A 25534-nucleotide genomic window follows, 5' to 3' on the forward strand; every position below is an offset into this window, starting at 1 on the left:
TTGGTGGATCACTTGTCCCAGAAAAGGGTTGAGGGAGGTGCTGGGTAGTTATTTCTCTCAGAACAGTAATGGGGAGTTGGTAGGGGTTCACATCCGCCAGAGCACAGGGTGGGGGGGTGCTAGGGGGTCTCTTGCAACAGTAGATGGTATGGGAGGTGGTAGGCGGTCACTTGCCCCAGAACAGGGTAGGGAAGGTGGGACATGGTCACTTTCCCAGATCAGGGTAGGAGAGGTGATGGGGTCAATTGTCCCAGAAAAGGATAGGGGAGGTCGTAGGGGGTCACTTGCCCCAAAAAAAGGTAGGGGAGGTTGTAAGAGTTAATTTCTCCTACACCAGTAATAGGGTGGTGGTAGGGGGTCACTTGCCCCAGAAAAGAGTGGGGAAAAATGGGAGAGGGTCACTTGCCCCAGTAGTAGGTATGGGAGATAGTAGGGGGGGGGGGGGTCACTTCTCCCAGAACAGTAATAGGGAGTTGGTAGGGGTTCACTTCCCCCAGAACACGGGGTAGGGGAGTTGCTAGGGGGTCCCTTGCAACAGTAGTAGGTATGGGAGGTGGGAGTGGGTCACTTGCCCCAGAAAAGGGTAGGAGAGATGGGAAGGGGGTTACTTGCCCAGATCAGGGTAGGAGAGGTGACAGGGGGTCAATTGTTTCCAGATCAGGGTAGGAGATGTGGTAGGGGGGTCACTTGCCCCAGAACAAGGTTGAGGAGGAGGTCAGAGTTCACTTCCCCCTACAACAGTAATAGTCACTTGCCCCATAAAAGGGTGGGAGAAATGGGAGGGGGTCACATGCCCCAGATCAGGAAAGGGGAGGTGTTAGGGGGGGGGGGTCACTTCCCTTAGAGTGTTTACCCCAAATTCCTGCGTGTGATCATGCTTTTAAAAAAGTAGCGATGAAATCTCTTGGCACCTCCATATCCTTTGTTCCTATTTTTGCATACTCTTGTAGCATTAAATCAATATCCCCCCCCCCCCCCCCCCCCCCCCACTAGGGTTCAACGTCTTTATTGCCTGTTTGTGTCACGTGGTCCTAAGCTTCTTCATGGTTTGATGGTGATCTCCTCCCTTTTTCTAGGCCCATAAAACCCACGGATATTCTTTCTCCAGAGATCGGGCATGAAGTGGCCAAGGAACTGGGGATTCCATACTACGAGACCAGCGTGGTGGCCCAGTTCGGGGTGAAGGACGTCTTTGATAATGCAATCCGGGCCGCGCTCATTTCCCGGAGGCACTTACAGTTTTGGAAATCCCACCTAAAGAAAGTTCAGCGTCCACTACTCCAAGCCCCGTTCCTGCCCCCTAAGCCACCTCCTCCCATCATCCACTTGCCCGATACTCCGCAGTGTAGTGGCCAGGGCCCCGCTGCTCTCTTCTCCACCCCACTGTGTGCCGATGTGGTGTTTCTGCTGCAGGACGGGCAAAAGATATTCGCCCACAAAGTTTACTTGGCCACGGCCTGCTCCAAATTCTATGACCTCTTCACCTTGGAGTTGATGCCCATGGATGTGGAGGAGGAGGAGAAGCAGGATCCTTCTAAACATGACCTCTTCAGGGTACCTGGTGGAGCCGTGGCCGGACCTTCCTGGACTAGGAGCATGATGGCGGACTGCAAACACGAGGCCTTAAATGGACAACTTGGAAACCCATCGTGCTCTTTCAGGACTTCTTCTTCTTCTTCTGATGTCGATGCCATTCAGGTGGGTGAGACGCCTCCTCTTGGGTGGGGCAGGAAGCTGGAAGAGTGGGGAAGAGTGTTTATTGATGTACAAATGAACGTTGTTGAAGATCCTCTGACCCAGCGGGAGAGGCCGATGCTGGTGGTGCAGATGGATTCGCTCATTCAGGTGGAGCCGTTGCGAGCGGTGCTGGAGTACCTGTACACGGGGCACCTAAACCAGTGCAGGGCGGACCTCATGCAGATCGCTACCATAGCCGAAGCCCTAGAAGTCTTCGACCTGCGCATGATGGTGTCCAACCTGCTGAACAAAGAAGGCTTCATGAACCAGGAGATCACCAAAGCCTTTCATGTGCGGAGAGCCAACCGGATCAGAGAATGCCTGAACCGCGGCCTCTTCTCAGGTACTGTACCACGGGCATTGTAGCTCGTTCTTGTAATTTGTAATATTTCAGAAGTATTTCCATACATCCTCTTAATGGTAACAATGTGAATCCAATGTTTGAACAGCCGTATCTCCATTTATAGGTTAAGTTTATAGGTATATGGGCCAGCCATACATGGTTGCTACAAATGTTGGGTATGTTCCCAAGCTGAAGAAGATACTTGGTTGATGACGTAAGGGTGGGGGGTCTCCAAACTTTGTAAACTAAGGGCCTGTCCTTTAGACTTTAGGGGGCCAAACTGTGGCCAGTTGGAGTAGAAAAAGCCCCAGCGTCATTGGGAGTAAAAAAAAAATTACTTGGCACTTGTGGACAGTAGGGGGCGGGAATAGCGCCCCATCCCTGGTGTCAGTGGGAGGACTTGTGCCCCCGTCCCTGGTGTCAGTGGGAGGACTTGTGCCCCCGTCCCTGGTGTGAGTGGGAGGACTTGTGCCCCGCCCCCCTGGTGTCAGTGGGAGGACTGGTGCCCCCCCCCCATCCCTGGTGTGAGTGGGAGGACTGGTGCCCCCCCCCCCCCCATCCCTGGTGTGAGTGGGAGGACTGGTGCCCCCCCCATCCCTGGTGTGAGTGGGAGGACTGGTGCCCCCCCCCCCATCCCTGGTGTGAGTGGGAGGACTGGTGCCCCCCCCCCCATCCCTGGTGTGAGTGGGAGGACTGGTGCCCCCCCCCCCATCCCTGGTGTGAGTGGGAGGACTGGTGCCCCCCCCCCCATCCCTGGTGTCGGTGGGTGGTGCCCCCCCCCCATCCCTGGTGTGAGTGGGAGGACTGGTGCCCCCCCCCCCATCCCTGGTGTGAGTGGGAGGACTGGTGCCCCCCCCCATCCCTGGTGTGAGTGGGAGGACTGGTGCCCCCCCCCCATCCCTGGTGTGAGTGGGAGGACTGGTGCCCCCCCCCCATCCCTGGTGTGAGTGGGAGGACTGGTGCCCCCCCCCCATCCCTGGTGTGAGTGGGAGGACTGGTGCCCCCCCCCCCCATCCCTGGTGTGAGTGGGAGGACTGGTGCCCCCCCCCATCCCTGGTGTGAGTGGGAGGACTGGTGCCCCCCCCCATCCCTGGTGTGAGTGGGAGGACTGGTGCCCCCCCCCCATCCCTGGTGTGAGTGGGAGGACTGGTGCCCCCCCCCCATCCCTGGTGTCGGTGGGAGGACTGGTGCCCCCCCCCCATCCCTGGTGTCGGTGGGAGGACTGGTGCCCCCCCCCATCCCTGGTGTCGGTGGGAGGACTGGTGCCCCCCCCCCCATCCCTGGTGTCGGTGGGAGGACTGGTGCCCCCCCCCCCCATCCCTGGTGTCGGTGGGAGGACTGGTGCCCCCCCATCCCTGGTGTCGGTGGGAGGACTGGTGCCCCCCCATCCCTGGTGTCGGTGGGAGGACTGGTGCCCCCCCCCATCCCTGGTGTCGGTGGGAGGACTGGTGCCCCCCCATCCCTGGTGTCGGTGGGAGGACTGGTGCCCCCCCATCCCTGGTGTCGGTGGGAGGACTGGTGCCCCCCCATCCCTGGTGTCGGTGGGGGGACTGGTGCCCCCCCCCCCATCCCTGGTGTCGGTGGGGGGACTGGTGCCCCCCCCCATCCCTGGTGTCGGTGGGGGGACTGGTGCCCCCCCCCATCCCTGGTGTCGGTGGGGGACTGGTGCCCCCCCCCATCCCTGGTGTCGGTGGGGGGACTGGTGCCCCCATCCCTGGTGTCGGTGGGGGACTGGTGCCCCCATCCCTGGTGTCGGTGGGGGGACTGGTGCCCCCCCCCCATCCCTGGTGTCGGTGGGGGGACTGGTGCCCCCATCCCTGGTGTCGGTGGGGGGACTGGTGCCCCCATCCCTGGTGTCGGTGGGGGGACTGGTGCCCCCATCCCTGGTGTGAGTGGGGGGACTGGTGCCTCATATCATTGTGAGGAAAAGGGCTAAATATAGGCAAGGAAAGGGTTGCAGTTTGGAGACCACTGGGTTAAGGTCTTCAATATTAAAGAACAACTCCATTAACATACACAGGATACACACTGCAACTTTTCTATTTTTTTTTCCAACAAGTTTTATTGTACAATGTTCATTGAAACTTCTGCCCCTGCACTGACGCATTTCACCTTTGATCAGGTCTTAATCATGGTGGAGTGCAGCGCGTGTGTCTGTAGTACTTTGGGGAAGAGAAGGTTCCTGTAGTTGGCCTTGAGTGCATCCAGGGTCCAGGTGAATGTGACCACCACTAGATCCATCTATTGCAGTGGAACAAGGGCCTGTAGCTACTTAGATATGGTCTGCAACGAGGAGGTCCTAGTGAGAGGTGGAACGCGTTGCCTATCGGTGGCCATGCTGCCCGCTTCCTTTTTTGTTCTTTCCTCTGGAATCTCTGATATCCTTTCTGGTCCTTCTCTCCTCTCCCGTAGATGTTTTGTTTACAGTGGATGACGGCTCGGTTCCGGCCCACAAGCCTCTGCTGATTGCCAACTGTGACTGGATGGTGGCGCTGTTCCGAGGCTTCTTCCGAGAGAGCTTCACACCAGGGGTAAATGTTTATTTTTTTTATGTTTTGAAGGTAGCAATGAAAGAGTGTGCCTTATACGTGAAAGGGTCACTGGCCGGGGGGATTTGTTGAATAGAGTATAGAGAGTATATTCTGTACCATGGGTGTCCTTGAAGATTCTGTGGAGTCCTGCGAGTGATCCCCATCCGTAGTCATGATTCCTCCGGCTGTCCTTCACTACTTTCCTCCGGAGACGTTCTTTTCTCTTTTTTTTTTTTTTTTTTTCTTTCCTTTTCTTTCTTTTCTCTTTTCTCTTCTCTTTTCTCTTTTCTTTTTGTTCTTTTCCTTTTTGATCTTTTCCTTTTTGTTCTTTTCCTTTTTGTTCTTTTCCTTTTTGTTCTTTTCCTTTTTGTTCTTTTTCTTTTTGTTCTTTTTCTTTGTTTTTTTTTCTTTTTGTCCTTTTTTCTTTTTGTCCTTTTTGTTCTTTTCCTTTTTGTTCTTTTTCTTTGTTCTTTTCCTTTTTGTTCTTTTCCTTTTTGTTCTTTTCCTTTTTGTTCTTTTCCTTTTTGTTCTTTTCCTTTTTGCTCTTTTCCTTTTTGCTCTTTTCCTTTTTGTTCTTTTCCTTTTTGTTCTTTTCCTTTTTGTTCTTTTCCTTTTTGTTCTTTTCCTTTTTGTTCTTTTTCTTTTTGTTCTTTTTCTTTTTGTTCTTTTTCTTTGTTTTTTTTTCTTTTTGTCCTTTTTTCTTTTTGTCCTTTTTGTTCTTTTTACTTTTTGTTCTTTTTTCTTTTTACTTTTTGTTCTTTTTACTTTTTGTTCTTTTCTCTTTTTCGTTCGTTCTTTCTTTCTTTTCTCAGTTAAAACCAGCATTTTATTACTTCAGAACCCACCAGAACGTTCTATATTTTCTGAACACAGGCTTACTAAAAGGATATGACCCTCTTAAAATGAGAAGTTCTGTAATGCTTGAGATTGGCGACTTCCGCTCACCAGATCTATAGTATCGCTACTCTCATTCACCATACATGTAATACTGACCTGTAATCACACACACGTAGGATGGACTTGTGTGTTTGTGTTTTTTTTTTTTTTTTTCGACCTCACCTACTATGTAACTATGTTACCACCCATTGAGAGTACACAAGAGAATAAAGAAGAGCCAAAAACGCTCCACATATTGTAAATTTTACTCAATCAAATGTATTAACTGCTTCAGCCCCGGACCATTTTGCTGGCTTAAGACCAGACCACTTTTTGCAATCCGGCACCGCTTTAACTGACGTGGCTCCCAAACAAAATTGACGTCCCTTTTTTCCCACAAATAGAGCTTTCTTTTGGTGGTATTTGATCACCCCTGCGGTTTTTATTTTTTGCGCTATAAACAAAAATAGAGCGACAATTTTGAAAAAAACGCATTATTTTTTACTTTTTGTTATAATAAATATCCCCCAAAAATATATAAAAAAAAAAAAAAATTTTTTCCCTCAGTTTAGGCCGATACGTATTCTTCTACATATTTTTGGTTAAAAAAAAAAAAAATCGCAATAAGCGATTATTGATTGGTTTGCGCAAAAGTTATAGCGTTTACAAAATAGGGATAGTTTTATGGCTTTTTTTTATTAATTTTTATTTATTTTTTACTAGTAATGGCGATCAGCAATTTTTATATATTTTTTTTTTTTATTGTGACTGCGACATTGCGGCGGACACATCGGACATTTTTGACACATTTTTGGGACCATTGTCATTTATACAGTAATCAGTGCTATATAAATGCAGTGATTCCTGTGTAAATGACACTGGCAGTAAAGGGGTTAACCAGTGGGTGGCAGTGTAGGGGTTAAGTGTTCTTAGGGGTGTGTTACTAACTGTGGGGGGGTTGGGCTTTCTTTTAGTTAACACTGATCTCTGCTCCAATCACATGGAGCAGAGAAGAGCGTCACTTGTTGCTAGGCAAAACGGGGAGATGCTGTTTACAACGGCATCTCCTAGTTCAGCCACCCTCCCCCCCCCCTGAGACGATCGTGGGTATCCCCGAGGCGATCGAGTCCGTAGGACTCACGGGGGTCCTGACCTGCACGCGAGCGTGCCGGCTCGCTCCCGATGGCAGGGCGGCAAATTGAAAGGGACGTACAGGTACGCCCATTTGCCTGCCCGTGTCATTCTGCCAACGTACATCGGCGTGCGCTGGTCGGGAACTGGTTAAAATATATAAAGCTACTCGCATAAATGTAATAACCATAGGCGCTGTACTGGGAGAAAATAAAAATGGGGAGGTATGCAGATAATGCCTTTGTTTTGTACTGCGTGGGTACGTCACGGGTGTCGGCCCCGCCCCACGTGTTTCGTCAGATATAATGTCTTTAGGGACTTGAGCCGTAACGCGTAGGGTAGAAAATACAGTAATTTTTAAAACCCGGGTTTAAGGTCACTCTTAAACCTGTAAATGAGAGCCCTTGAATTGCTTCTCTCACAGTGATGTGCGCACCCTGAATAATTGTTCACATGCATGTGCGCACCCTATGGTGTGATTGCATTCATATGGGTGTACATGGGATGATGGGGGGGGGGTTGCTTTAAACATCCCCTTAATTTAACCCTTTTCTTTTCATAAGCATTTTTAACTGATATTTCACAAGGAGGCTAACGAGCTCCCTATGTAATAGCTTTGGGCAGGTGACCGGTTCTCTTTATGGAGACATCTTGGGTCTATTAGATCCCTGATTTCTCCCCTGCCCCCCCTCTGCTTCAGACGACCAAGCACAGCGCTCTTCTTGGTCCACAGTCTAAACCAGATTTTCAGGTGGGATTTTGACAGCTGTGAACCTGGAAGCTCTCGGAGCTGAGTGCTTTTGGGGTTCACACTCTGCAGGTGACCCCCCCCCCCCCGCAATCTCCTCCCCGCAGTTTCAGTTCAGGACAGGAAACTGTAGAGCCGTGTATGACTGAAGGGAAGGCTTGGTGGTCTGAGATGGCGTAGCTGAGGATGGAGCTGACCAGAATTTCCTTCCGACCTTTATATCAGATCATATGTCTGATATCCATCTCACTGATGTGCCTTCATGACCGTTCAAGGACTCCTCTCCGGTGAAATAAATAGATGTAAAGTGAGGAGTTTTCCGGGCCAGCAGTCCCATTAGCAGGAGAACTTGGGTTCATACAAAGTGTAACTGCTCTTAAAGTGGAACTTTGTAATCTTGTTGGAAGATCAGATACGGGGAGTCTTGGTTTCCCTCAGTGCAGATCAGTTTTCTGTCAGCAGTAGCGTGTCACAGGCAGATGGTATTCTATGACAGAACAATGGAGGGGGGTGTAGGCCAGAGGTCACAGTATGGGCAGAGGGTGTTCTATGATGGCAGTCGGGGGGTGTAGGTTGGAGGTCACAGTTTGACAGAGAGTGTCTTATGATGAAACAATGTGGCGGTGTAGGCCGGAGGTCATGGTATGAGCAGAGGGTGTTCTATGATGGCACAGTAGGGGGGTGTAGGTTGAGGTCACGGTATGGGCAGAGGGTGTCCTATGATGTAACAGTAGGAGGTGTAGGCTAGTGGTCATGGTATGGGCAGAGGGTGTCCTATGATGCAACAGTAGGAGGTGTAGGCCAGAGGTCATGGTATGGGCAGAGGGTGTCCTATGATGCAACAGTAGGAGGTGTAGGCCAGAAGTCATGGAATGGGCAGAGGGTGTTCTATGATGTAACAGTAGGAGGTGTAGGCCAGAAGTCATGGAATGGGCAGAGGGTGTTCTATGATGTAACAGTAGGAGGTGTAGGCCAGAAGTCATGGTATGGACAGAGGGTGTTCCATGATAGAACAGTAGGAGGTGTAGGCCAGAAGTCATGGTATGGACAGAGGGTGTTCCATGATAGAACAGTAGGAGGTGTAGGCCAGAAGTCATGGTATGAGCAGAGGGTGTCCTATGATGTAACAGTAGGAGGTGTAGGCCAGAAGTCATGGAATGGGCAGAGGGTGTTCTATGATGCAACAGTAGGAGGTGTAGGCCAGAAGTCATGGAATGGGCAGAGGGTGTCCTATGATGTAACAGTAGGAGGTGTAGGCTAGTGGTCATGGAATGGGCAGAGGGTGTCCTATGATGTAACAGTAGGAGGTGTAGGCCAGAAGTCATGGTATGGACAGAGGGTGTTCCACGATAGAACAGTAGGGTATATAGGTTGGGGATCCTAGTATGAGCAGAGGGTACAAACAAATGGCCACTGCCCTCACCTATAACTGGCCTTTGCAGTAAGGAGCACATGGAAGGGCAGCACATGCTAAACAAAACCAGAGAAATTCCAAGCTCAACTCACCGACCAGCCTGAAACCAACCACATTGTACCGTCTAACAGTATACTCTAAAAACTGGATTAGTCCACACACATTTGCAAATACATTCATAAGCTACAGAGCCCCGTCAAGGTACCCCAGTATTTTCTGTAGTCCTAACTATACATTTTAAGAGTCTCCACAATGAAAGCACATGTATTATAATGGATAGGCAGACGTCAGATGAGCCTGGAGGGAGCCCACCCCTCCTTTAAAGGCACAGGGGCGTACTGGACACCCATGAGCAAAGGATGTTCAGTAGGAGGTGTAGGTTGGAGGTCACATTATGGGCAGAGGGTGTTGTATGAGGTGTAACCTGGAGGTCACGGTATGGACAGAGGGTGCATTATGATGGAACAGTAGGGGGTGGAGGTTGGAGGTCATGGTACGGGCAGAGGGTGTGCTGGAACAGTATGAGGTGTAATCTGGAGGTCACGGTATGGACAGAGGGGGCATTAAGATGGAACAGTAGGGGGTGGAGGTTGGAGGTCATGGTATGGGCAGAGGGTGTTCTATGATGGAACAGTAGGAGGTGTGGGCTGGAGATCATGGTTAGGGGGCGAGGGTGTGATGGAACAGTAGGAGGTGTGGGCTGGAGATCATGGTTAGGGGGCGAGGGTGTGATGGAACAGTAGGAGGTGTAGGCTGGAGATCATGGTATGGGGTGAGGGTGTGATGGAACAGTAGGAGGTGGTGTAGGTCATGATATGGGCAGAGAATGTTCTATGATGGAAGAGTAGGAGGTGTAGGGTGGAGATCACGGTACGGGCAGAGGGTGTGATGGAACAGTAAGAGGTGTAGGTCATGATATGGGCAGAGAATGTTCTATGATGGAAGAGTAGGAGGTGTAGGGTGGAGATCATGGTACGGGTCGAGGGTGTGATGGAACAGTAGGAGGTGTAGGCCGGAGGTAATATCGGAGATGTTAAATGATGAGCAGCTATTATCGGTGAAATATAATTCTCTACTCTGTCCTACAGGTCTGTTTGCCTGGCACTTCCACTTCCTGCCTGCGTGCCGTCCTGGAGTATCTCTACCTGGGCCACTTCTGTCCGGGGCCCCAACTCGGCTCTATGGAGCTCTTGGTGCTGAGCAACCGGCTTTGTCTTCCCCACTTACAGGCCCTGACCGGTGAGGAGATGTCTTGGCTGCTACCTTGTGTATAGACCTTTATTGCAGAGACGTGAGAGAGTCTTTCAGGAGAGAAGAGTCCCCTAGGAGTGACGAGTATTTCAGGAGAGAAGAATTTGGTTGGGTTTATGTGCTGCAACACCCAACTACCACATTGTGCATCGCTGTGTGAGCTTGTAATGCTCTGCAGTGCTGTGTGTGTGTGTGTGTGTCGGGGGGGGGTGTAATACTCTGCAGCCCTCTATATATGTCGGTCCCTCTAGCAGAAGCTTTGTGCTGATCGCTGTGTGTTGGGGGGGGGGGGGGGGTGTCGTGTCCCAGTTTGCGGTTTGTCCTCTATATAGATTATCTATACGACCTCCAGACACAGTCCTGTGCGATCAATACAGACTTTCCAGCGGCTTCCCCTCCCCCCGCTCCTCATACATGGAGATATAATGTGTATAGTTTGGAAATAGATTCATTAAACTTTTCATTATTTTGTTACTTTTAGATAATGTTTTCTTTAGAAAACCACCATTTTTTTTTTTTCCCCCATCAGGCACTGGGGCATGGTTGGGTTGTAACATGTCTTCTCTGTTGCAGAACAACACACGGTGGACGAGCTCCTGGCCTGCTATGTGCAGGGGATGGATATAGACGGACAGGTCCTCCTGTACCTGGAGATCGCTCAGGTCAGTGCCGTCCTCGGGCTTCTTCTCTATTCTCCTCTATTCTCCTCTATTCTTCTTATCTCCGAGATGAAATACTCAGCAAAGCTCTGCTATTAGCTATGCATACAGTGCCTTGCGAAAGTATTCGGCCCCCTTGAACTTTTCAACCTTTTGCCACATTTCAGGCTTCAAACATAAAGATATAAAATTTTTATTTTTTGTGAAGAATCACCAACAAGTGGGACACAATTGTGAAGTGGAACGAAATCTATTGGATTTTTGAAACTTTTTTTAACTAATAAAAAACTGAAAAGTGGTGCGTGCAAAATGATTCGGCCCCTTTACTTTCAGTGCAGCAAACTCACTCCAGAAGTTCAGCGAGGATCTCTGAATGATCCAATGTTGTCCTAAATGACTGATGGTGATAAATAGAATCCACCTGTGTGTAATCAAGTCTCTGTATAAATGCTCCTGCTCTGTGATAGTCTCAGGGTTCTGTTGAAAGCGCAGAGAGCATCATGAAGACCAAGGAACACACCAGGCAGGTCCGTAATACTGTTGTGGAGAAGTTTAAAGCCGGATTTGGATACAAAAAGATTTCCCAAGCTTTAAACATCCCAAGGAGCACTGTGCAAGCGATCATTTTGAAATGGAAGGAGTATCAGACCACTGCAAATCTACCAAGACCTGGCCGTCCCTCTAAACTTTCAGCTCAGACAAGGAGAAGACTGATCAGAGATGCAGCCAAGAGGCCCATGATCACTCTGGATGAACTGCAGAGGACTACAGCTGAGGTGGGAGAGTCTGTCCATAGGACAACAATCAGTCGTACACTGCACAAATCTGCCCTTTATGGAAGAGTGGCAAGAAGAAAGCCATTTCTCAAAGATATCCATAAAAAGTCTCGTCTAAAGTTTGCCACAAGCCACCCGGGAGACACACCAAACATGTGGAAGAAGGTGCTCTGGTCAGATGAAACCAAAATCCAACTTTTTCCCACAATGCAAAACGATATGTTTGGCGTAAAAGCAACACAGCTCATCACCCTCAACACACCATCCCCACTGTCACACATGGTGGTGGCAGCATCATGGTTTGGGCCTGCTTTTCTTCAGCAGGGACAGGGAAGATGGTTAAAATTGAGGGGAAGATGGATGCAGCCAAATACAGGACCATTCTGGATGAAAACCTAAAACTGGGACGGAGATTTATCTTCCAACAAGACAATGATCCCAAACATACAGCAAAATCTACAAAGGAATGGTTCACAAATAAACGTATCCAGGTGTTAGAATGGCCAAGTCAAAGTCCAGACCTGAATCCAATCGAGAATCTGTGGAAAGAGCTGAAAACTGCTGTTCACAAACGCTCTCCATCCAACCTCAATGAGCTCCAGCTGTTTTGCAAGGAAGAATGGGCAAGAATTTCAGTCTCTCGATGTGCAAAACTGATAGAGACACCCCAAGTGACTTGCAGCTGTAATCGCAGCAAAAGGCGGCTCTACAAAGTATTAACGCAAGGGGGCCAAATCATTTTGCACGCCCGACTTTTCATTTTTTTTATTAGTTAAAGTTTCAAAAATCCAATAGATTTCGTTCCACTTCACAATTGTGTCCCACTTGTTGGTGATTCTTCACAAAAAATAAAAAATTTATATCTTTATGTTTGAAGCCTGAAATGTGGCAAAAGGTTGAAAAGTTCGAGGGGGGTGAATACTTTCACAAGGCACTGTACCAATGTGCTGAATGTAGCAACCCTGTCAACATTGCAGCTTCCTGTTGGAACTCCTGTGGAACTCGGCTGACCTTAGAGAGGTTGGGAAACCCCTGTCTCAGCTCCCCATGCCCCACTTTTATGTGTAAGTCACCCTGTGTCTTTTAGGAGCATAGGATGACTGAGCAAATAATGGACGCTAAGAATGTGGTTTGGATTACTTCAAATGGGACAGTAATATTTATCAAAATATCCCTCAAGAAAAATATATGAAGACTATTCCTGGTTTGTTTGATTCTGAACTATACATGATCATTGAAAGAGCTGGTTACATTGGCCTCTGTTCCATGTTCTTCAATGTAGGAGCCGGACAGTCTGCAACTGGGGGTCTCCTGCTATTGTGTGAAGGTGTTCTGTGTTTATACTTAGGATAATGTGTAATGTGCTTTGTGAGCTCAGAGCCAGCAAGTCTGACCTGATGTGGGGATATCTGATTAATCACAACATTGTCTGTCTAGGTGGGCTTTGAGTCACCTATGCTTGTTTACGTGACTAGTTAATTAGCTTATATTATGTTCCTGTGAACAAGTTGTATTGTTGGGGTAATATGATCAGGAGGGGGGCTGTCCTCCAGTGGGGTATATATATTCTGTGTAAGTTTGTTCAATAAAAGTTCCAGTTTTGCAGCCAAACGAGTCCTGCCTAGTTCTTGGTTGCAGTAGGCGGCTATAATATCTGATATCTATCTTCAGACTGGAGGAAGCTGTATATTGACGGAAGCACTCAAGCGGAGTGTAGAGCAGTTCCGGTACATACAGAATAAGAGAAATCCTGGAGAGGAGAGCGGGAGGGAGAGGAGTCTATATGGAAAAGTACAGAATAAGAGAAATCCCGGAGAGGAGAGCGGGAGGGAGAGGAGTCTATATAGAAAAGTACAGAATAGGAGAAATCCCGGAGAGGAGTCTACAGATAAGTACAAAATGAGTGAAATCTCAGCTATGAAAACATCAGAAGTTTTAAGCGTTCTTCATTGTACTGAAAATGGTTTCGGTTGGAGTTTGGCACCGACAGATAGGATTTGTGTGGTGTTTGAGGCTCCTCCCTTATCTCTTAGCCCTCTTGTTGTCTCTTCGCAGTTCCACAACGCCAAGCAGTTGGCTGACTGGTGCCTCCATTACATCTGTACCAACTACAACGCTGTCTGCCGCAAGTTCCCCCGGGAGATGAAGTACATGCCACCGGGTAAGCGTTTGTGTGGAAGGGGACCAGGTGACCATGACCCCACCTAGGGGGGGGGCAGATATTCGGCGGCCCTTACTTATTGTAAAGGGGACCTCCTAGATTCCATATGTGCCCTGTAGTCCCCCCCCCCACATCCACTGGCACAGGGTTGTGGGGAAGAGGCCCTTGCCCTCCTCAACGTGGTTGTTGATGGTGTGTGTGGGCTGGTATGGTAGGTGGTGCACGTTTCGCTGCCACTCCAATTCATGACCAACCTGGCCACATTCTCCAAAAAAATGTGAAAAGAATGTTGCAGAGTGTAAATCCATCACCCAGCAATGTAGATCCACGTCAACCTTGGTGAGTGGCACCTACCAAACCATCCCGGCGATGCTCTCCCATTGGGTTTTCTCGGGCCACCTACTGAGTGTCCACAAACCAGGCAAGGATGTGACATCATTGGCCATATTTGGTTAGTCATGTTGCCTACTTCCTGGCTTGTTGACATCCTTGACCATAAATGGTCAAGGATGTCACTTGGGTTCCCCTCTGGCTTATTGGGGAGGGCAGCAAGCCAGTAATTCAGATTAATGATTTCTGGGGAAAAGAAGCTGGATTTTTGGCCACTTTACCTGTTTAGCGAACCTCAAATTGACCATCGACCCAAACATGACGCCCGTCCCTACTGCAACCACATGTTCAGGATTTGATTTATTTATCTTTTTGCTTTTGGATGAGGAATCCATCCATCCATCCATCCATCCATCCATCCATCATGATCAGATAGGCAACAGCCTAGGCTCTGAACCAAAATACCAAAATGTTCACCTCCTTTTGGGATTACACTGGAACCAGTCCTCATTCCTACTGGTCCAGCACTGCCAGATAACTTGGGGGTTACAATAAGGGACTAGATGATGCTAGGCATCTTTCAACTCTGAAGAGGGGACGGTATATTATAGTCCAGAATATGAATCCCTTAACACCCACCCCCAACCCACCCCCAACCCACACCCAACCCACACCACCACCGCTCACCTCATCATACATGTGTGTTTTGTTTGTTTTTTGTTTTTTCTTACCGTGTACAACACAATATACACAAGTCCTCTGTCGAGTCCCAGTTCCGTGTGAAAGTCTGCTAATTTGGGTGAAGCTGATGTGCCCATGCCACTGCAGTCTTCTCTTCTGGATCTGTAGAGGACCACTGCTGCTGCAGTCTTCTCTTCTGGATCTGGAGAGGACCACTGCTGCTGCAGTCTTCTCTTCTGGATCTGGAGAGGGCCACTGCTGCTGCAGTCTTCTCTTCTGGATCTGGGGAGGGCCACTGCCGCTGCATACTTCTCTTCTGGATCTGGAGATGGCCACTGCTGCTGCAGTCTTCTCTTCTGGATCTGGAGAGGGCCACTGCCTCTGCAGTCTTCTCTTCTGGATCTGGGGAGGGCCACTGCGGCTGCAGAATTCTCTTCTGGATCTGAAGAGGACCACTGCGGCTGCAGTCTTCTCTTCTGGATCTGGGGAGGGCCACTGCGGCTGCAGAATTCTCTTCTGGATCTGAAGAGGACCACTGCGGCTGCAGTCTTCTCTTCTGGATCTGGAGAGGGCCACTGCCGCTGCAGTCTTCTCTTCTGGATCTGGAGAGGGCCACTGCCGCTGCAGTCTTCTCTTCTGGATCTGGAGAGGGCCACTGCCGCTGCAGTCTTCTCTTCTGGATCTGAAGAGGACCACTGCCGCTGCAGTCTTCTCTTCTGGATCTGAAGAGGACCACTGCCGCTGCAGTCTTCTCTTCTGGATCTGGAGAGGGCCACTGCCGCTGCAGTCTTCTCTTCTGGATCTGAAGAGGACCACTGCCACTGCAGTCTTCTCTTCTGGATCTGAAGAGGACCACTGCCGCTGCAGTCTTCTCTTCTGGATCTGAAGAGGACCACTGCCGCTGCAGTCTTCTCTTCTGGATCTGAAGAGGACCACTGCCGCTGCAGTCTTCTCTTCTGGATCTGAAGAGGACCACTGCCGCTGCATACTTCTCTTCTGGATCCTGAGATGACCCCACAGCTGCCGCTGCAGACTTCTCTTCTGGATCTGGAGAGCACCACTGCATCTACAGTCTTCTCTTCTGGGTCTGGAGAGGACCACTGCTGCTGCAGTCTTCTCTTCTGGGTCTGGAGAGGACCACTGCCGCTGCAGTCTTCTCTTCTGGATCTGAAGAGGACCACTGCCGCTGCAGTCTTCTCTTCTGGATCTGAAGAGGACCACTGCCGCTGCAGTCTTCTCTTCTGGATCTGAAGAGGACCACTGCCGCTACATACTTCTCTTCTGGATCCTGAGATGACCCCACAGGGTCTGGAGAGGACCACTGCTGCTGCAGTCTTCTCTTCTGGATCTGGAGAGGGCCACTGCCGCTGCAGACTTCTCTTCTGGATCTGGAGAGGACCACTGCCGCTGCAGTCTTCTCTTCTGGATCTGAAGAGGACCACTGCCGCTGCAGTCTTCTCTTCTGGATCTGAAGAGGACCACTGCCGCTGCAGTCTTCTCTTCTGGATCTGAAGAGGACCACTGCCGCTACATACTTCTCTTCTGGATCCTGAGATGACCCCACAGGGTCTGGAGAGGACCACTGCTGCTGCAGTCTTCTCTTCTGGATCTGGAGAGGGCCACTGCTGCTGCATACTCCTCTTCTGGATCCTGAGATGACCCCACAGCAGCCGCTGCAGACTTCTCTTCTGGGTTATGAGAAGACTGCTGCAGACTTCTCTACTGGATCCAGAGAGAACCCCATAGCTTTTGCTGTAGACTTCTCTTTTGGATCCTGAGAGAACCCCACAGCTACCACTGTAGACTCTTCTTCTGGATCCTGCGAGAGCCCCATCATTGCTACTGCAGACCTCACTTCTGGATCCTAAGATGACCCCATATCTGCCGTTGCAGACTTCTCTTTTGAATCCTGAGATGCCACCACAGCTGTTGCTGCAGACTTCTCTTCTGGGTTATGAGAGGACTGCTGCAGACTTCTCTACTGCATCCTGAGAGAATCCCACAGCTTTTGCTGTAGACTTCTCTTCTGGATCCTGAGAAGTCTACAGTGGTAGTTTTGGGGTCTTTTCTTCTGGATCCCGAGAGACCACACCGCTCGACAGCCAATAGGAAGTGTCCACGTTGAACAGCCACTGACATAGGCCTCCCAATTAAGCTGGAGAGGAGAATCTGGATTGGAGTGCCGCGTGTCCGTTGGTTTTAGGTGAGTAAAAAGGGCATTTTTTTTTTTTCCAGGGACCAGTTCAGGAGGGCGGAGTGGTGAGGGATGGAGCGAGTCAGGAGGGCGGAGTGGTGAGGGATGGAGCGAGTCAGGAGGGCGGAGTGGTGAGGGATGGAGCGAGTCAGGAGGGCGGAGTGGTGAGGGATGGAGCGAGTCAGGAGGGCGGAGTGGTGAGGGATGGAGCGAGTCAGGAGGGCGGAGTGGTGAGGGATGGAGCGAGTCAGGAGGGCGGAGTGGTGAGGGATGGAGCGAGTCAGGAGGGCGGAGTGGTGAGGGATGGAGCGAGTCAGGAGGGCGGAGTGGTGAGGGATGGAGCGAGTCAGGAGGGCGGAGTGGTGAAGGATGGAGCGAGTCAGGAGGGCGGAGTGGTGAGGGATGGAGCGAGTCAGGAGGGCGGAGTGGTGAGGGATGGAGCGAGTCAGGAGGGCGGAGTGGTGAGGGATGGAGCGAGTCAGGAGGGCGGAGTGGTGAGGGATGGGAGCGAGTCAGGAGGGCGGAGTGGTGAGGGATGGGAGCGAGTCAGGAGGGCGGAGTGGTGAGGGATGGAGCGAGTCAGGAGGGCGGAGTGGTGAAGGATGGAGCGAGTCAGGAGGGCGGAGTGGTGAGGGATGGAGCGAGTCAGGAGGGCGGAGTGGTGAGGGATGGAGCGAGTCAGGAGGGCGGAGTGGTGAGGGATGGAGCGAGTCAGGAGGGCGGAGTGGTGAGGGATGGAGCGAGTCAGGAGGGCGGAGTGGTGAGGGATGGAGCGAGTCAGGAGGGCGGAGTGGTGAGGGATGGAGCGAGTCAGGAGGGCGGAGTGGTGAGGGATGGAGCGAGTCAGGAGGGCGGAGTGGTGAGGGATGGAGCGAGTCAGGAGGGCGGAGTGGTGAGGGATGGAGCGAGTCAGGAGGGCGGAGTGGTGAGGGATGGAGCGAGTCAGGAGGGCGGAGTGGTGAGGGATGGAGCGAGTCAGGAGGGCGGAGTGGTGAAGGATGGAGCGAGTCAGGAGGGCGGAGTGGTGAGGGATGGAGCGAGTCAGGAGGGCGGAGTGGTGAGGGATGGAGCGAGTCAGGAGGGCGGAGTGGTGAGGGATGGAGCGAGTCAGGAGGGCGGAGTGGTGAGGGATGGGAGCGAGTCAGGAGGGCGGAGTGGTGAGGGATGGAGCGAGTCAGGAGGGCGGAGTGGTGAGGGATGGAGCGAGTCAGGAGGGCGGAGTGGTGAAGGATGGAGCGAGTCAGGAGGGCGGAGTGGTGAGGGATGGAGCGAGTCAGGAGGGCGGAGTGGTGAGGGATGGAGCGAGTCAGGAGGGCGGAGTGGTGAGGGATGGAGCGAGTCAGGAGGGCGGAGTGGTGAGGGATGGAGCGAGTCAGGAGGGCGGAGTGGTGAGGGATGGAGCGAGTCAGGAGGGCGGAGTGGTGAGGGATGGAGCGAGTCAGGAGGGCGGAGTGGTGAGGGATGGAGCGAGTCAGGAGGGCGGAGTGGTGAGGGATGGAGCGAGTCAGGAGGGCGGAGTGGTGAAGGATGGAGCGAGTCAGGAGGGCGGAGTGGTGAGGGATGGAGCGAGTCAGGAGGGCGGAGTGGTGAGGGATGGAGCGAGTCAGGAGGGCGGAGTGGTGAGGGATGGAGCGAGTCAGGAGGGCGGAGTGGTGAGGGATGGGAGCGAGTCAGGAGGGCGGAGTGGTGAGGGATGGAGCGAGTCAGGAGGGCGGAGTGGTGAGGGATGGAGCGAGTCAGGAGGGCGGAGTGGTGAAGGATGGAGCGAGTCAGGAGGGCGGAGTGGTGAGGGATGGAGCGAGTCAGGAGGGCGGAGTGGTGAGGGATGGAGCGAGTCAGGAGGGCGGAGTGGTGAGGGATGGAGCGAGTCAGGAGGGCGGAGTGGTGAGGGATGGAGCGAGTCAGGAGGGCGGAGTGGTGAGGGATGGAGCGAGTCAGGAGGGCGGAGTGGTGAGGGATGGAGCGAGTCAGGAGGGCGGAGTGGTGAGGGATGGAGCGAGTCAGGAGATCAGCTTTTAACAGTGGTGTGTAATCTTGTCTCCCCAGAAAACAAAAGCCACTTTGAGCGCTTTCGCTGGCCGCCGGTGTGGTACCTGAAGGAGGAAGACCGTTATCTCCGCTGCAAGAAGGAGCGCGAAAAGGAGGAGGAACTCATCCGCAAGCAGCACAGCAAGAACAAGTGGTGCTTTTGGCGCCCTTCCTCTTCCTCCATTTCCTGAGCCCTGGAGACTCCTCCTGTGCCTTCTGTGGTGGTCGGAGACATAGGACCCCCCCTGCTGGCAGAAGATAAAAAAGCTTCTCTGCGAGGCCAGAGGTTTTCACCGGCGACTCCCCTGTGACTGCCTGTGCCAAATCTCCACCCTGCAGACCAAGCGAGATGGAAGTATTATTATTGCACTATACCCGGTGGCCCGTCTTGCTCGGGCACCACACAGCTCAAGATAACCACTCCCCTACCTTCAACGAGTGGGGGTGGGGGGGAGCACCAAAATCTCTACAACTATTGATCCACTACAGAGTTCTCGACAATCCTCGCCTATATCGCTGTCCGTTAAGTGGCGCTGTATAACAAAACGCTCCCCTCACACAAAGCTGCACCAGTTCACGTGGCTTGGCGGATCCCAGTCCAGTTCTGGGCTCCTCGTGGGCGGAGCCTAAGAAATGTTGATATGGCCTGGGAGGTGCACTGCATCACAGAGTGTCTTCTGTCTGCCCCGAAAAAGGCAGCGATGCACTCGCGTAGATCACAGCGCTTGAAACGTGTAGAGATACTCGGTATCCTTACACACGACCAGTTTACATAGTAACTCAGTATTACCTACAGCTCAGTGTTTTTTATCCGAGCGGAGAGGGACTCACATTTATTATGCAGCTTAAAGAGCACTAAGGGCTAGCAGAGGTACTCGGTATCGCTATACAATGCAGCATGCTGATGCAGGACGACGCCTCATCCTACGTGGTATAAAGTCCGTTGTGTGCTCATATTTCCATGCCTTGGCCTCCAACTCCCATGATTTCGGCTTGGCCGCCAACTCCCATGATTTCGGCTTGGCCGCCAACTCCCATGATTTCGGCTTGGCCGCCAACTCCCATGATTTCGGCTTGGCCGCCAACTCCCATGATTTCGGCTTGGCCGCCAACTCCCATGATTTCGGCTTGGCCGCCAACTCCCATGATTTCGGCTTGGCCGCCAACTCCCATGATTTCGGCTTGGCCGCCAACTCCCATGATTTCGGCTTGGCCGCCAACTCCCATGATTTCGGCTTGGCCGCCAACTCCCATGACTTCGGCTTGGCCGCCAACTCCCATGACTTCGGCTTGGCCGCCAACTCCCATGACTTCGGCTTGGCCGCCAACTCCCATGACTTCGGCTTGGCCGCCAACTCCCATGACTTCGGCTTGGCCGCCAACTCCCATGACTTCGGCTTGGCCGCCAACTCCCATGACTTCAGCTTGGCCGCATGGACCTCTTAGAGGGCTGTTCATCAAGATCAAACTGGTGTTTTTTTTTTCTTTTATCATGGGAAATATATTTTCACTCTGGGGGGAAAATGGAAAAGTAGGTTGGTTGAGGCGCCATATTGGTCTCGATATTTCCAACAGCATTTATTTTTTTTTTCTTGCCTTATCATTGCAACTCTAAAGTGCATCTAAAGCCAAATCTTTTATCTTATTCGGACAGTACAGGACGCCTGACGGGAAGTCCCACACCATAAGTTTTATATGCCGTTTCCTTCAGCTGTTTCGACATTGGCAACAACTGTGCTGGTAACGTCTCCCAGTGTTCCCCATATAACCCCACCAAATCCATGGGACTCCAGTGGACGGGCCTTGTCTCCAGTGGACGGGCCTTGGCTCCAGTGGACGGGCCTTGGCTCCAGTGGACGGGCCTTGGCTCCAGTGGACGGGCCTTGGCTCCAGTGGACGGGCCTTGTCTCCAGTGGACGGGGCCTTGTCTCCAGTGGACGGGGCCTTGTCTCCAGTGGACGGGGCCTTGTCTCCAGTGGACGGGGCCTTGTCTCCAGTGGACGGGGCCTTGTCTCCAGTGGACGGGGCCTTGTCTCCAGTGGACGGGGCCTTGTCTCCAGTGGACGGGGCCTTGTCTCCAGTGGACGGGCCTCAAGGTGTTTCAAGCTGAGGGTTTTGGTTGCCAGTTCCTCGGTTTTTTACTTGGGGATGTCCCATGGTCTGACTTCCATTCCTTTGCCCAATACTGGACTAGTGAAGTAATAGGAGTTTTGATTTGCCAGTGACTCCATATGTTGTAGCACAGAACAGGACTCGGTCCCTCTCCTCTGTTTCTTCATCTTGCTTGCTACAGAACTAGAGTCCCATGGAGTGGGTGGGATTATATAAGGGTACACTGGGGATTTTCCAGCAAAGCTTTTGCCACTGGTCAGACCTGTCAGATCTTTATTGCTATCGGTCACCCCACTAACTGTCCTGATAGCAACTCCTAGATTCACCTCTCTTTTCCCAGTGACCACCCCTAGATTCACCCCTCTATTTGTCCTGGTGGCCACCCGTACATGGAACCTCTTTATTTGTCCCAATGACCACTCCTAGATTCACTTCTCTATTTGTCCCAGTGACTACCCCTAGATTCGCCCCTCTATTTGTCCTGGTGACCACTCCTAGATTCACCCCTCTATTTGTCCCGGTGACAACTCCTAGATTTGCCCCAATATTTGTCCTGGCGGCCACCACTAGATTTGCCCCTCTATCTGTCCCAACGGCCACCCCTAGGTTGACCCCCCCCCCTCTATCTGTCCCAACGGCCACCCCTAGGTTGACCCCCCCCCCTATCTGTCCCAACGGCCACCCCTAGGTTGACCCCCCCCCCTATCTGTCCCAACGGCCACCCCTAGGTTGACCCCCCCCTATCTGTCCCAACGGCCACCCCTAGGTTGACCCCCCCCCTCTATCTGTCCCAACGGCCACCCCTAGGTTGACCCCCCCCTCTATCTGTCCCAACGGCCACCCCTAGGTTGACCCCCCCCTCTATCTGTCCCAATGGCCACCCCTAGGTTGAAACCCCCCCCCCCCCCCTCTATCTGTCCCAACGGCCACCCCTAGGTTGACCCCCTCTCTCTGGGTAACCATTGTCGCAACATTTGAAAGGAACTGGAAAGTCACAATTTTGAGTTGTCGCCAAAGTATGGAGGGGGGAGGTCTTCCAATGGGGACACCTGCTCCGGTGACCGCTGTCTTAGAGGGGATTTCATCTCGCTTTGTATAGATTCCCTCTCACTTCCTGTTGTGTCTGAAGCACAGGAAGTGAGGTGAAATCTCTTAAAACGAAGCACAGAATGCAAGAACTTTATTTATTTTTTGGCTTTAGATATACTTCTGTTATATTAATTTTTTTTTGTTTGTTTTTTAACTTTTATGGACTGAAGAAAAATGACGTAAATGAATTCCATGACCTTTATAAACAGCCTCCTAAGATTTCACCTGTTACATCATTCATGACATCACAGTGCATCTTTTACCACTGCTTTGTTATATATGACCCGTCTGTACCCGCTACACGTGTGTTTTATCAGTGTTCAGTGTCCTTGTTACATGGTGTAATGATGCATGTAAGTATCCGCTTTGCGGTACTGTATACCCCTGTGCATTTATTCGGTTCTCTATTTTGCATGGACGGGGCACGTTTCTGCCTTGCTGTGACGTGGTTGTGCCGATTGGAGCCGTTGTGTTTTTTTTTTTTTTTTTTTATGAATTGGGTTCCTCTTGGCTTGTAGCATGTGCCAAATCTTTCCATGAGAGTTTTTCTTTTGTAAGCTTTAACTTTTTTCCAAACAAAATGAGAATGAGGAGGACCTCCTATTTTTTATGAATTGTGGTCCTCCATTGCCTCTTCACTTCACCTTCTTGTCACATGACCATAGTCCATCACTCTCATGCCCATAGTCCATCACTCTCGTGCCCATAGTCCATCACTCTGGTGCCCATAGTCCATCACTCTGGTGCCCATAGTCCATCACTCTCGTGCCCATAGTCCATCACTCTCGTGCCCATAGTCCATCACTCTCGTGCCCATAGTCCATCACTCTCGTGCCCATAGTCCATCACTCTCGTGCCCATAGTCCATCACTCTCGTGCCCATAGTCCATCACTCTCGTGCCCATAGTCCATCACTCTCGTGCCCATAGTCCATCACTCTGGTGCCCATAGTCCATCACTCTGGTGCCCATAGTCCATCACTCTGGTGCCCATAGTCCATCACTCTGGTGCCCATAGTCCATCACTCTGGTGCCCATAGTCCATCACTCTCGTGCCCATAGTCCATCACTCTCATGCCCACGTTCCTCGATACTTGAAACCACCTGCTTTATGCCATCTTCCTCACTGCTCTAGGCACAAGTCTGTGTGAAACAATCATTGGTGTTGAGGAACCTTTTCGTTGGTCATGTACCTTGAATAGTGAGTGCATGTGGTCGTTTTTTTAGGTCGTACCGTCAAATATAGATGACTTCTCCGTATAACGATACCTGGTATCAGTGTGCAGGGTCAGATATGTTTACACTTCACTGGTTTTGAGAATTTTTTTTAATTTTTTTTTTTTATATATATGGAGAAGTTTTTAGGAGGACTGTGAAGCTCCAGTTGTCACATGATTACATGGAGGAAGTAAAGGCCCAACCTCCCATTTTCAGTAGTGATTGCATGAAGTATTGGAGACCCAACCTCCGCTGTCAGCAGTGATTGCATAGAGGAGAGGAGACCCCCCATCTTCCACTGTCAGCAATGATTGCATGGAGGGAGTAAAGACCCAAACTCAATTTTTAGCGGTGATTGCATGAAGCAATAGAGACCCGACCTTGGCTGTCAGCAATGATGGCAATGATGGCATGGAGGACTGGAGACCCAAACTTGGCTGTCAACAATGGTGGCATGGAAGAGTGGAAACCCAACCTCGGCTATCAGCAATAATGGCATGGAAGAGTGGAAACCCAACCTCAGCTATCAGCAATGATGGCATGGAAGAGTGGAAACCCAACCTTGGCTGTCAGCAATGATGGCATGGAAGAGTGGAAACCCAACCTCGGCTATCAGCAATGATGGCATGGAAGAGTGGAAACCCAACCTCGGCTATCAGCAATGATGGCATGGAAGAGTGGAAACCCAACCTCGGCTATCAGCAATGATGGCATGGAAGAGTGGAAACCCAACCTTGGCTGTCAGCAATGATAGCATGGAAGAATGGAAACCCAACCTTGGCTGTCAGCAATGATAGCATGGAAGAATGGAAACCCAACCTCGGCTATCAGCAATGATGGCATGGAAGAGTGGAAACCCAACCTTGGCTGTCAGCAATGATAGCATGGAAGAATGGAAACCCAACCTTGGCTGTCAGCAATGATGGCATGGAAGAATGGAAACCAAGAGTGGAAACCCAACCTTGGCTGTCAGCAATGATGGCATGGAAGAGTGGAAACCCAAGAGTGGAAACCCAACCTTGGCTGTCAGCAATGATGGCATGGAAGAGTGGAAACCCAAGAGTGGAAACCCAACCTTGGCTGTCAGCAATGATGGCATGGAGGAAGTAAATACCCAATCTCCCATTTTCAACAGCAATTGCATGGAGTAATGGAGAACTTGACCTCTGCTGTCAGCAGTGATTGCATGACATGATGGAGAACTTGACCTCTGCTGTCAGCAGTGATTGCATGACATGATGGAGAACTTGACCTCTGCTGTCAGCAGTGATTGCATGACATGATGGAGAACTTGACCTCAGCAGGGATGCTCTCTCGCTATGAGTAGCTTGTGGAGCTCTTTGTTTCCTCTCACTGGGTACCGTTGCCTTATTGCATGCAGAAATGTGATGGCTTCACGCACACTGGAGGTCTAGCCCTGCAGAACTGTACAATTTTAATTAGCAGAACTTTATTGACTTACCCCTCGGATCTCCAGCCTTTTTTGTGTGGAGAAGCTTTCCTTTGATGGATAAATGGGCACAGCGTTGTAGCAGAGAGAGGTTGTGGCCTTCTTTTTTTTTTTTTTTTTTTTTTTTTTTTTTTTATTGAGATCTGGCCACGCCTGAAGGAAAAGAGAGGGTCTGGTGCAAGGTCCTTGCCGGCTCTCCTATGGTCTCAGCTGGGGGAGAGATTTTGGTTCAGTGCGTGCTGTGTTTTTTTTTTTTTTTTTTTTTTTTTTTTAGTTGTTTTTTTTTCTTTTTGTAAGTTTGGTCTCACTTGAGGGACACGATTTGGAATGGTGCATGCCGTGGCCTTTGACGCTCTCTTCAGGGGGCTAAACCTCTCTGCACAGAAGGGAAATCTTTATTTATTTATTTTTTTTTTCTAGAACGCTCTTGTTGCATTTTTTTTTTTTTTTTGATAAACTGCCTCAAACCCTTCACCCGAGCTGCCAAGACACCAGCCATGGCCCTTCTCCCGGTCACAGAGGGGGAGAGGTACAGTCCCCTCCTCTCCATGGATATGACCGCTCTCTCTCCTCTCACATGTTTACAGCACAAAACCCGTCCTGCAAAAAAAAAAAAAAAAGAGAAAATCCTGCAACACGACCTTCGTGCCTTTTTCCAACCCGACAGAACTGGACAAATGATCTCCTTTCCTTCTGATTATCTAATGCACCTCCTCTTGCTCCTTCGCCACCCTCTCACGATACGTATTGGTTATTTGTGGTTAATTTTTATATATATATTATTATAATTTTTTTTTATTATTATT

General features: G+C 50.9%; 1 protein-coding gene across 1 annotated transcript in view; it reads left to right on the forward strand.

Moving 5' to 3' along the window:
• LOC143975768 (rho-related BTB domain-containing protein 2-like) overlaps positions 1 to 20774 on the forward strand; it is a 50057-nt gene extending 29283 nt beyond the window's left edge. The window contains exons 5-10 of the mRNA XM_077478287.1: positions 1077 to 2080; positions 4493 to 4611; positions 9869 to 10019; positions 10605 to 10693; positions 13522 to 13627; positions 18879 to 20774. Coding sequence (XP_077334413.1) covers positions 1077 to 2080; positions 4493 to 4611; positions 9869 to 10019; positions 10605 to 10693; positions 13522 to 13627; positions 18879 to 19051 — 1642 coding nt within the window. The 3' untranslated portion in view covers positions 19052 to 20774. The remainder of the gene's footprint in view (positions 1 to 1076; positions 2081 to 4492; positions 4612 to 9868; positions 10020 to 10604; positions 10694 to 13521; positions 13628 to 18878) is intronic.
• The last annotated feature ends 4760 nt before the right edge of the window (positions 20775 to 25534 follow it).

The sequence above is a fragment of the Lithobates pipiens genome, unplaced genomic scaffold (genome assembly GCF_037356315.1).
Source record: "Lithobates pipiens isolate NorthernLeopardFrog02 unplaced genomic scaffold, aLitPip1_a1.2 Scaffold_13, whole genome shotgun sequence".
NCBI classification, from domain to species: Eukaryota; Metazoa; Chordata; class Amphibia; order Anura; family Ranidae; genus Lithobates; species Lithobates pipiens.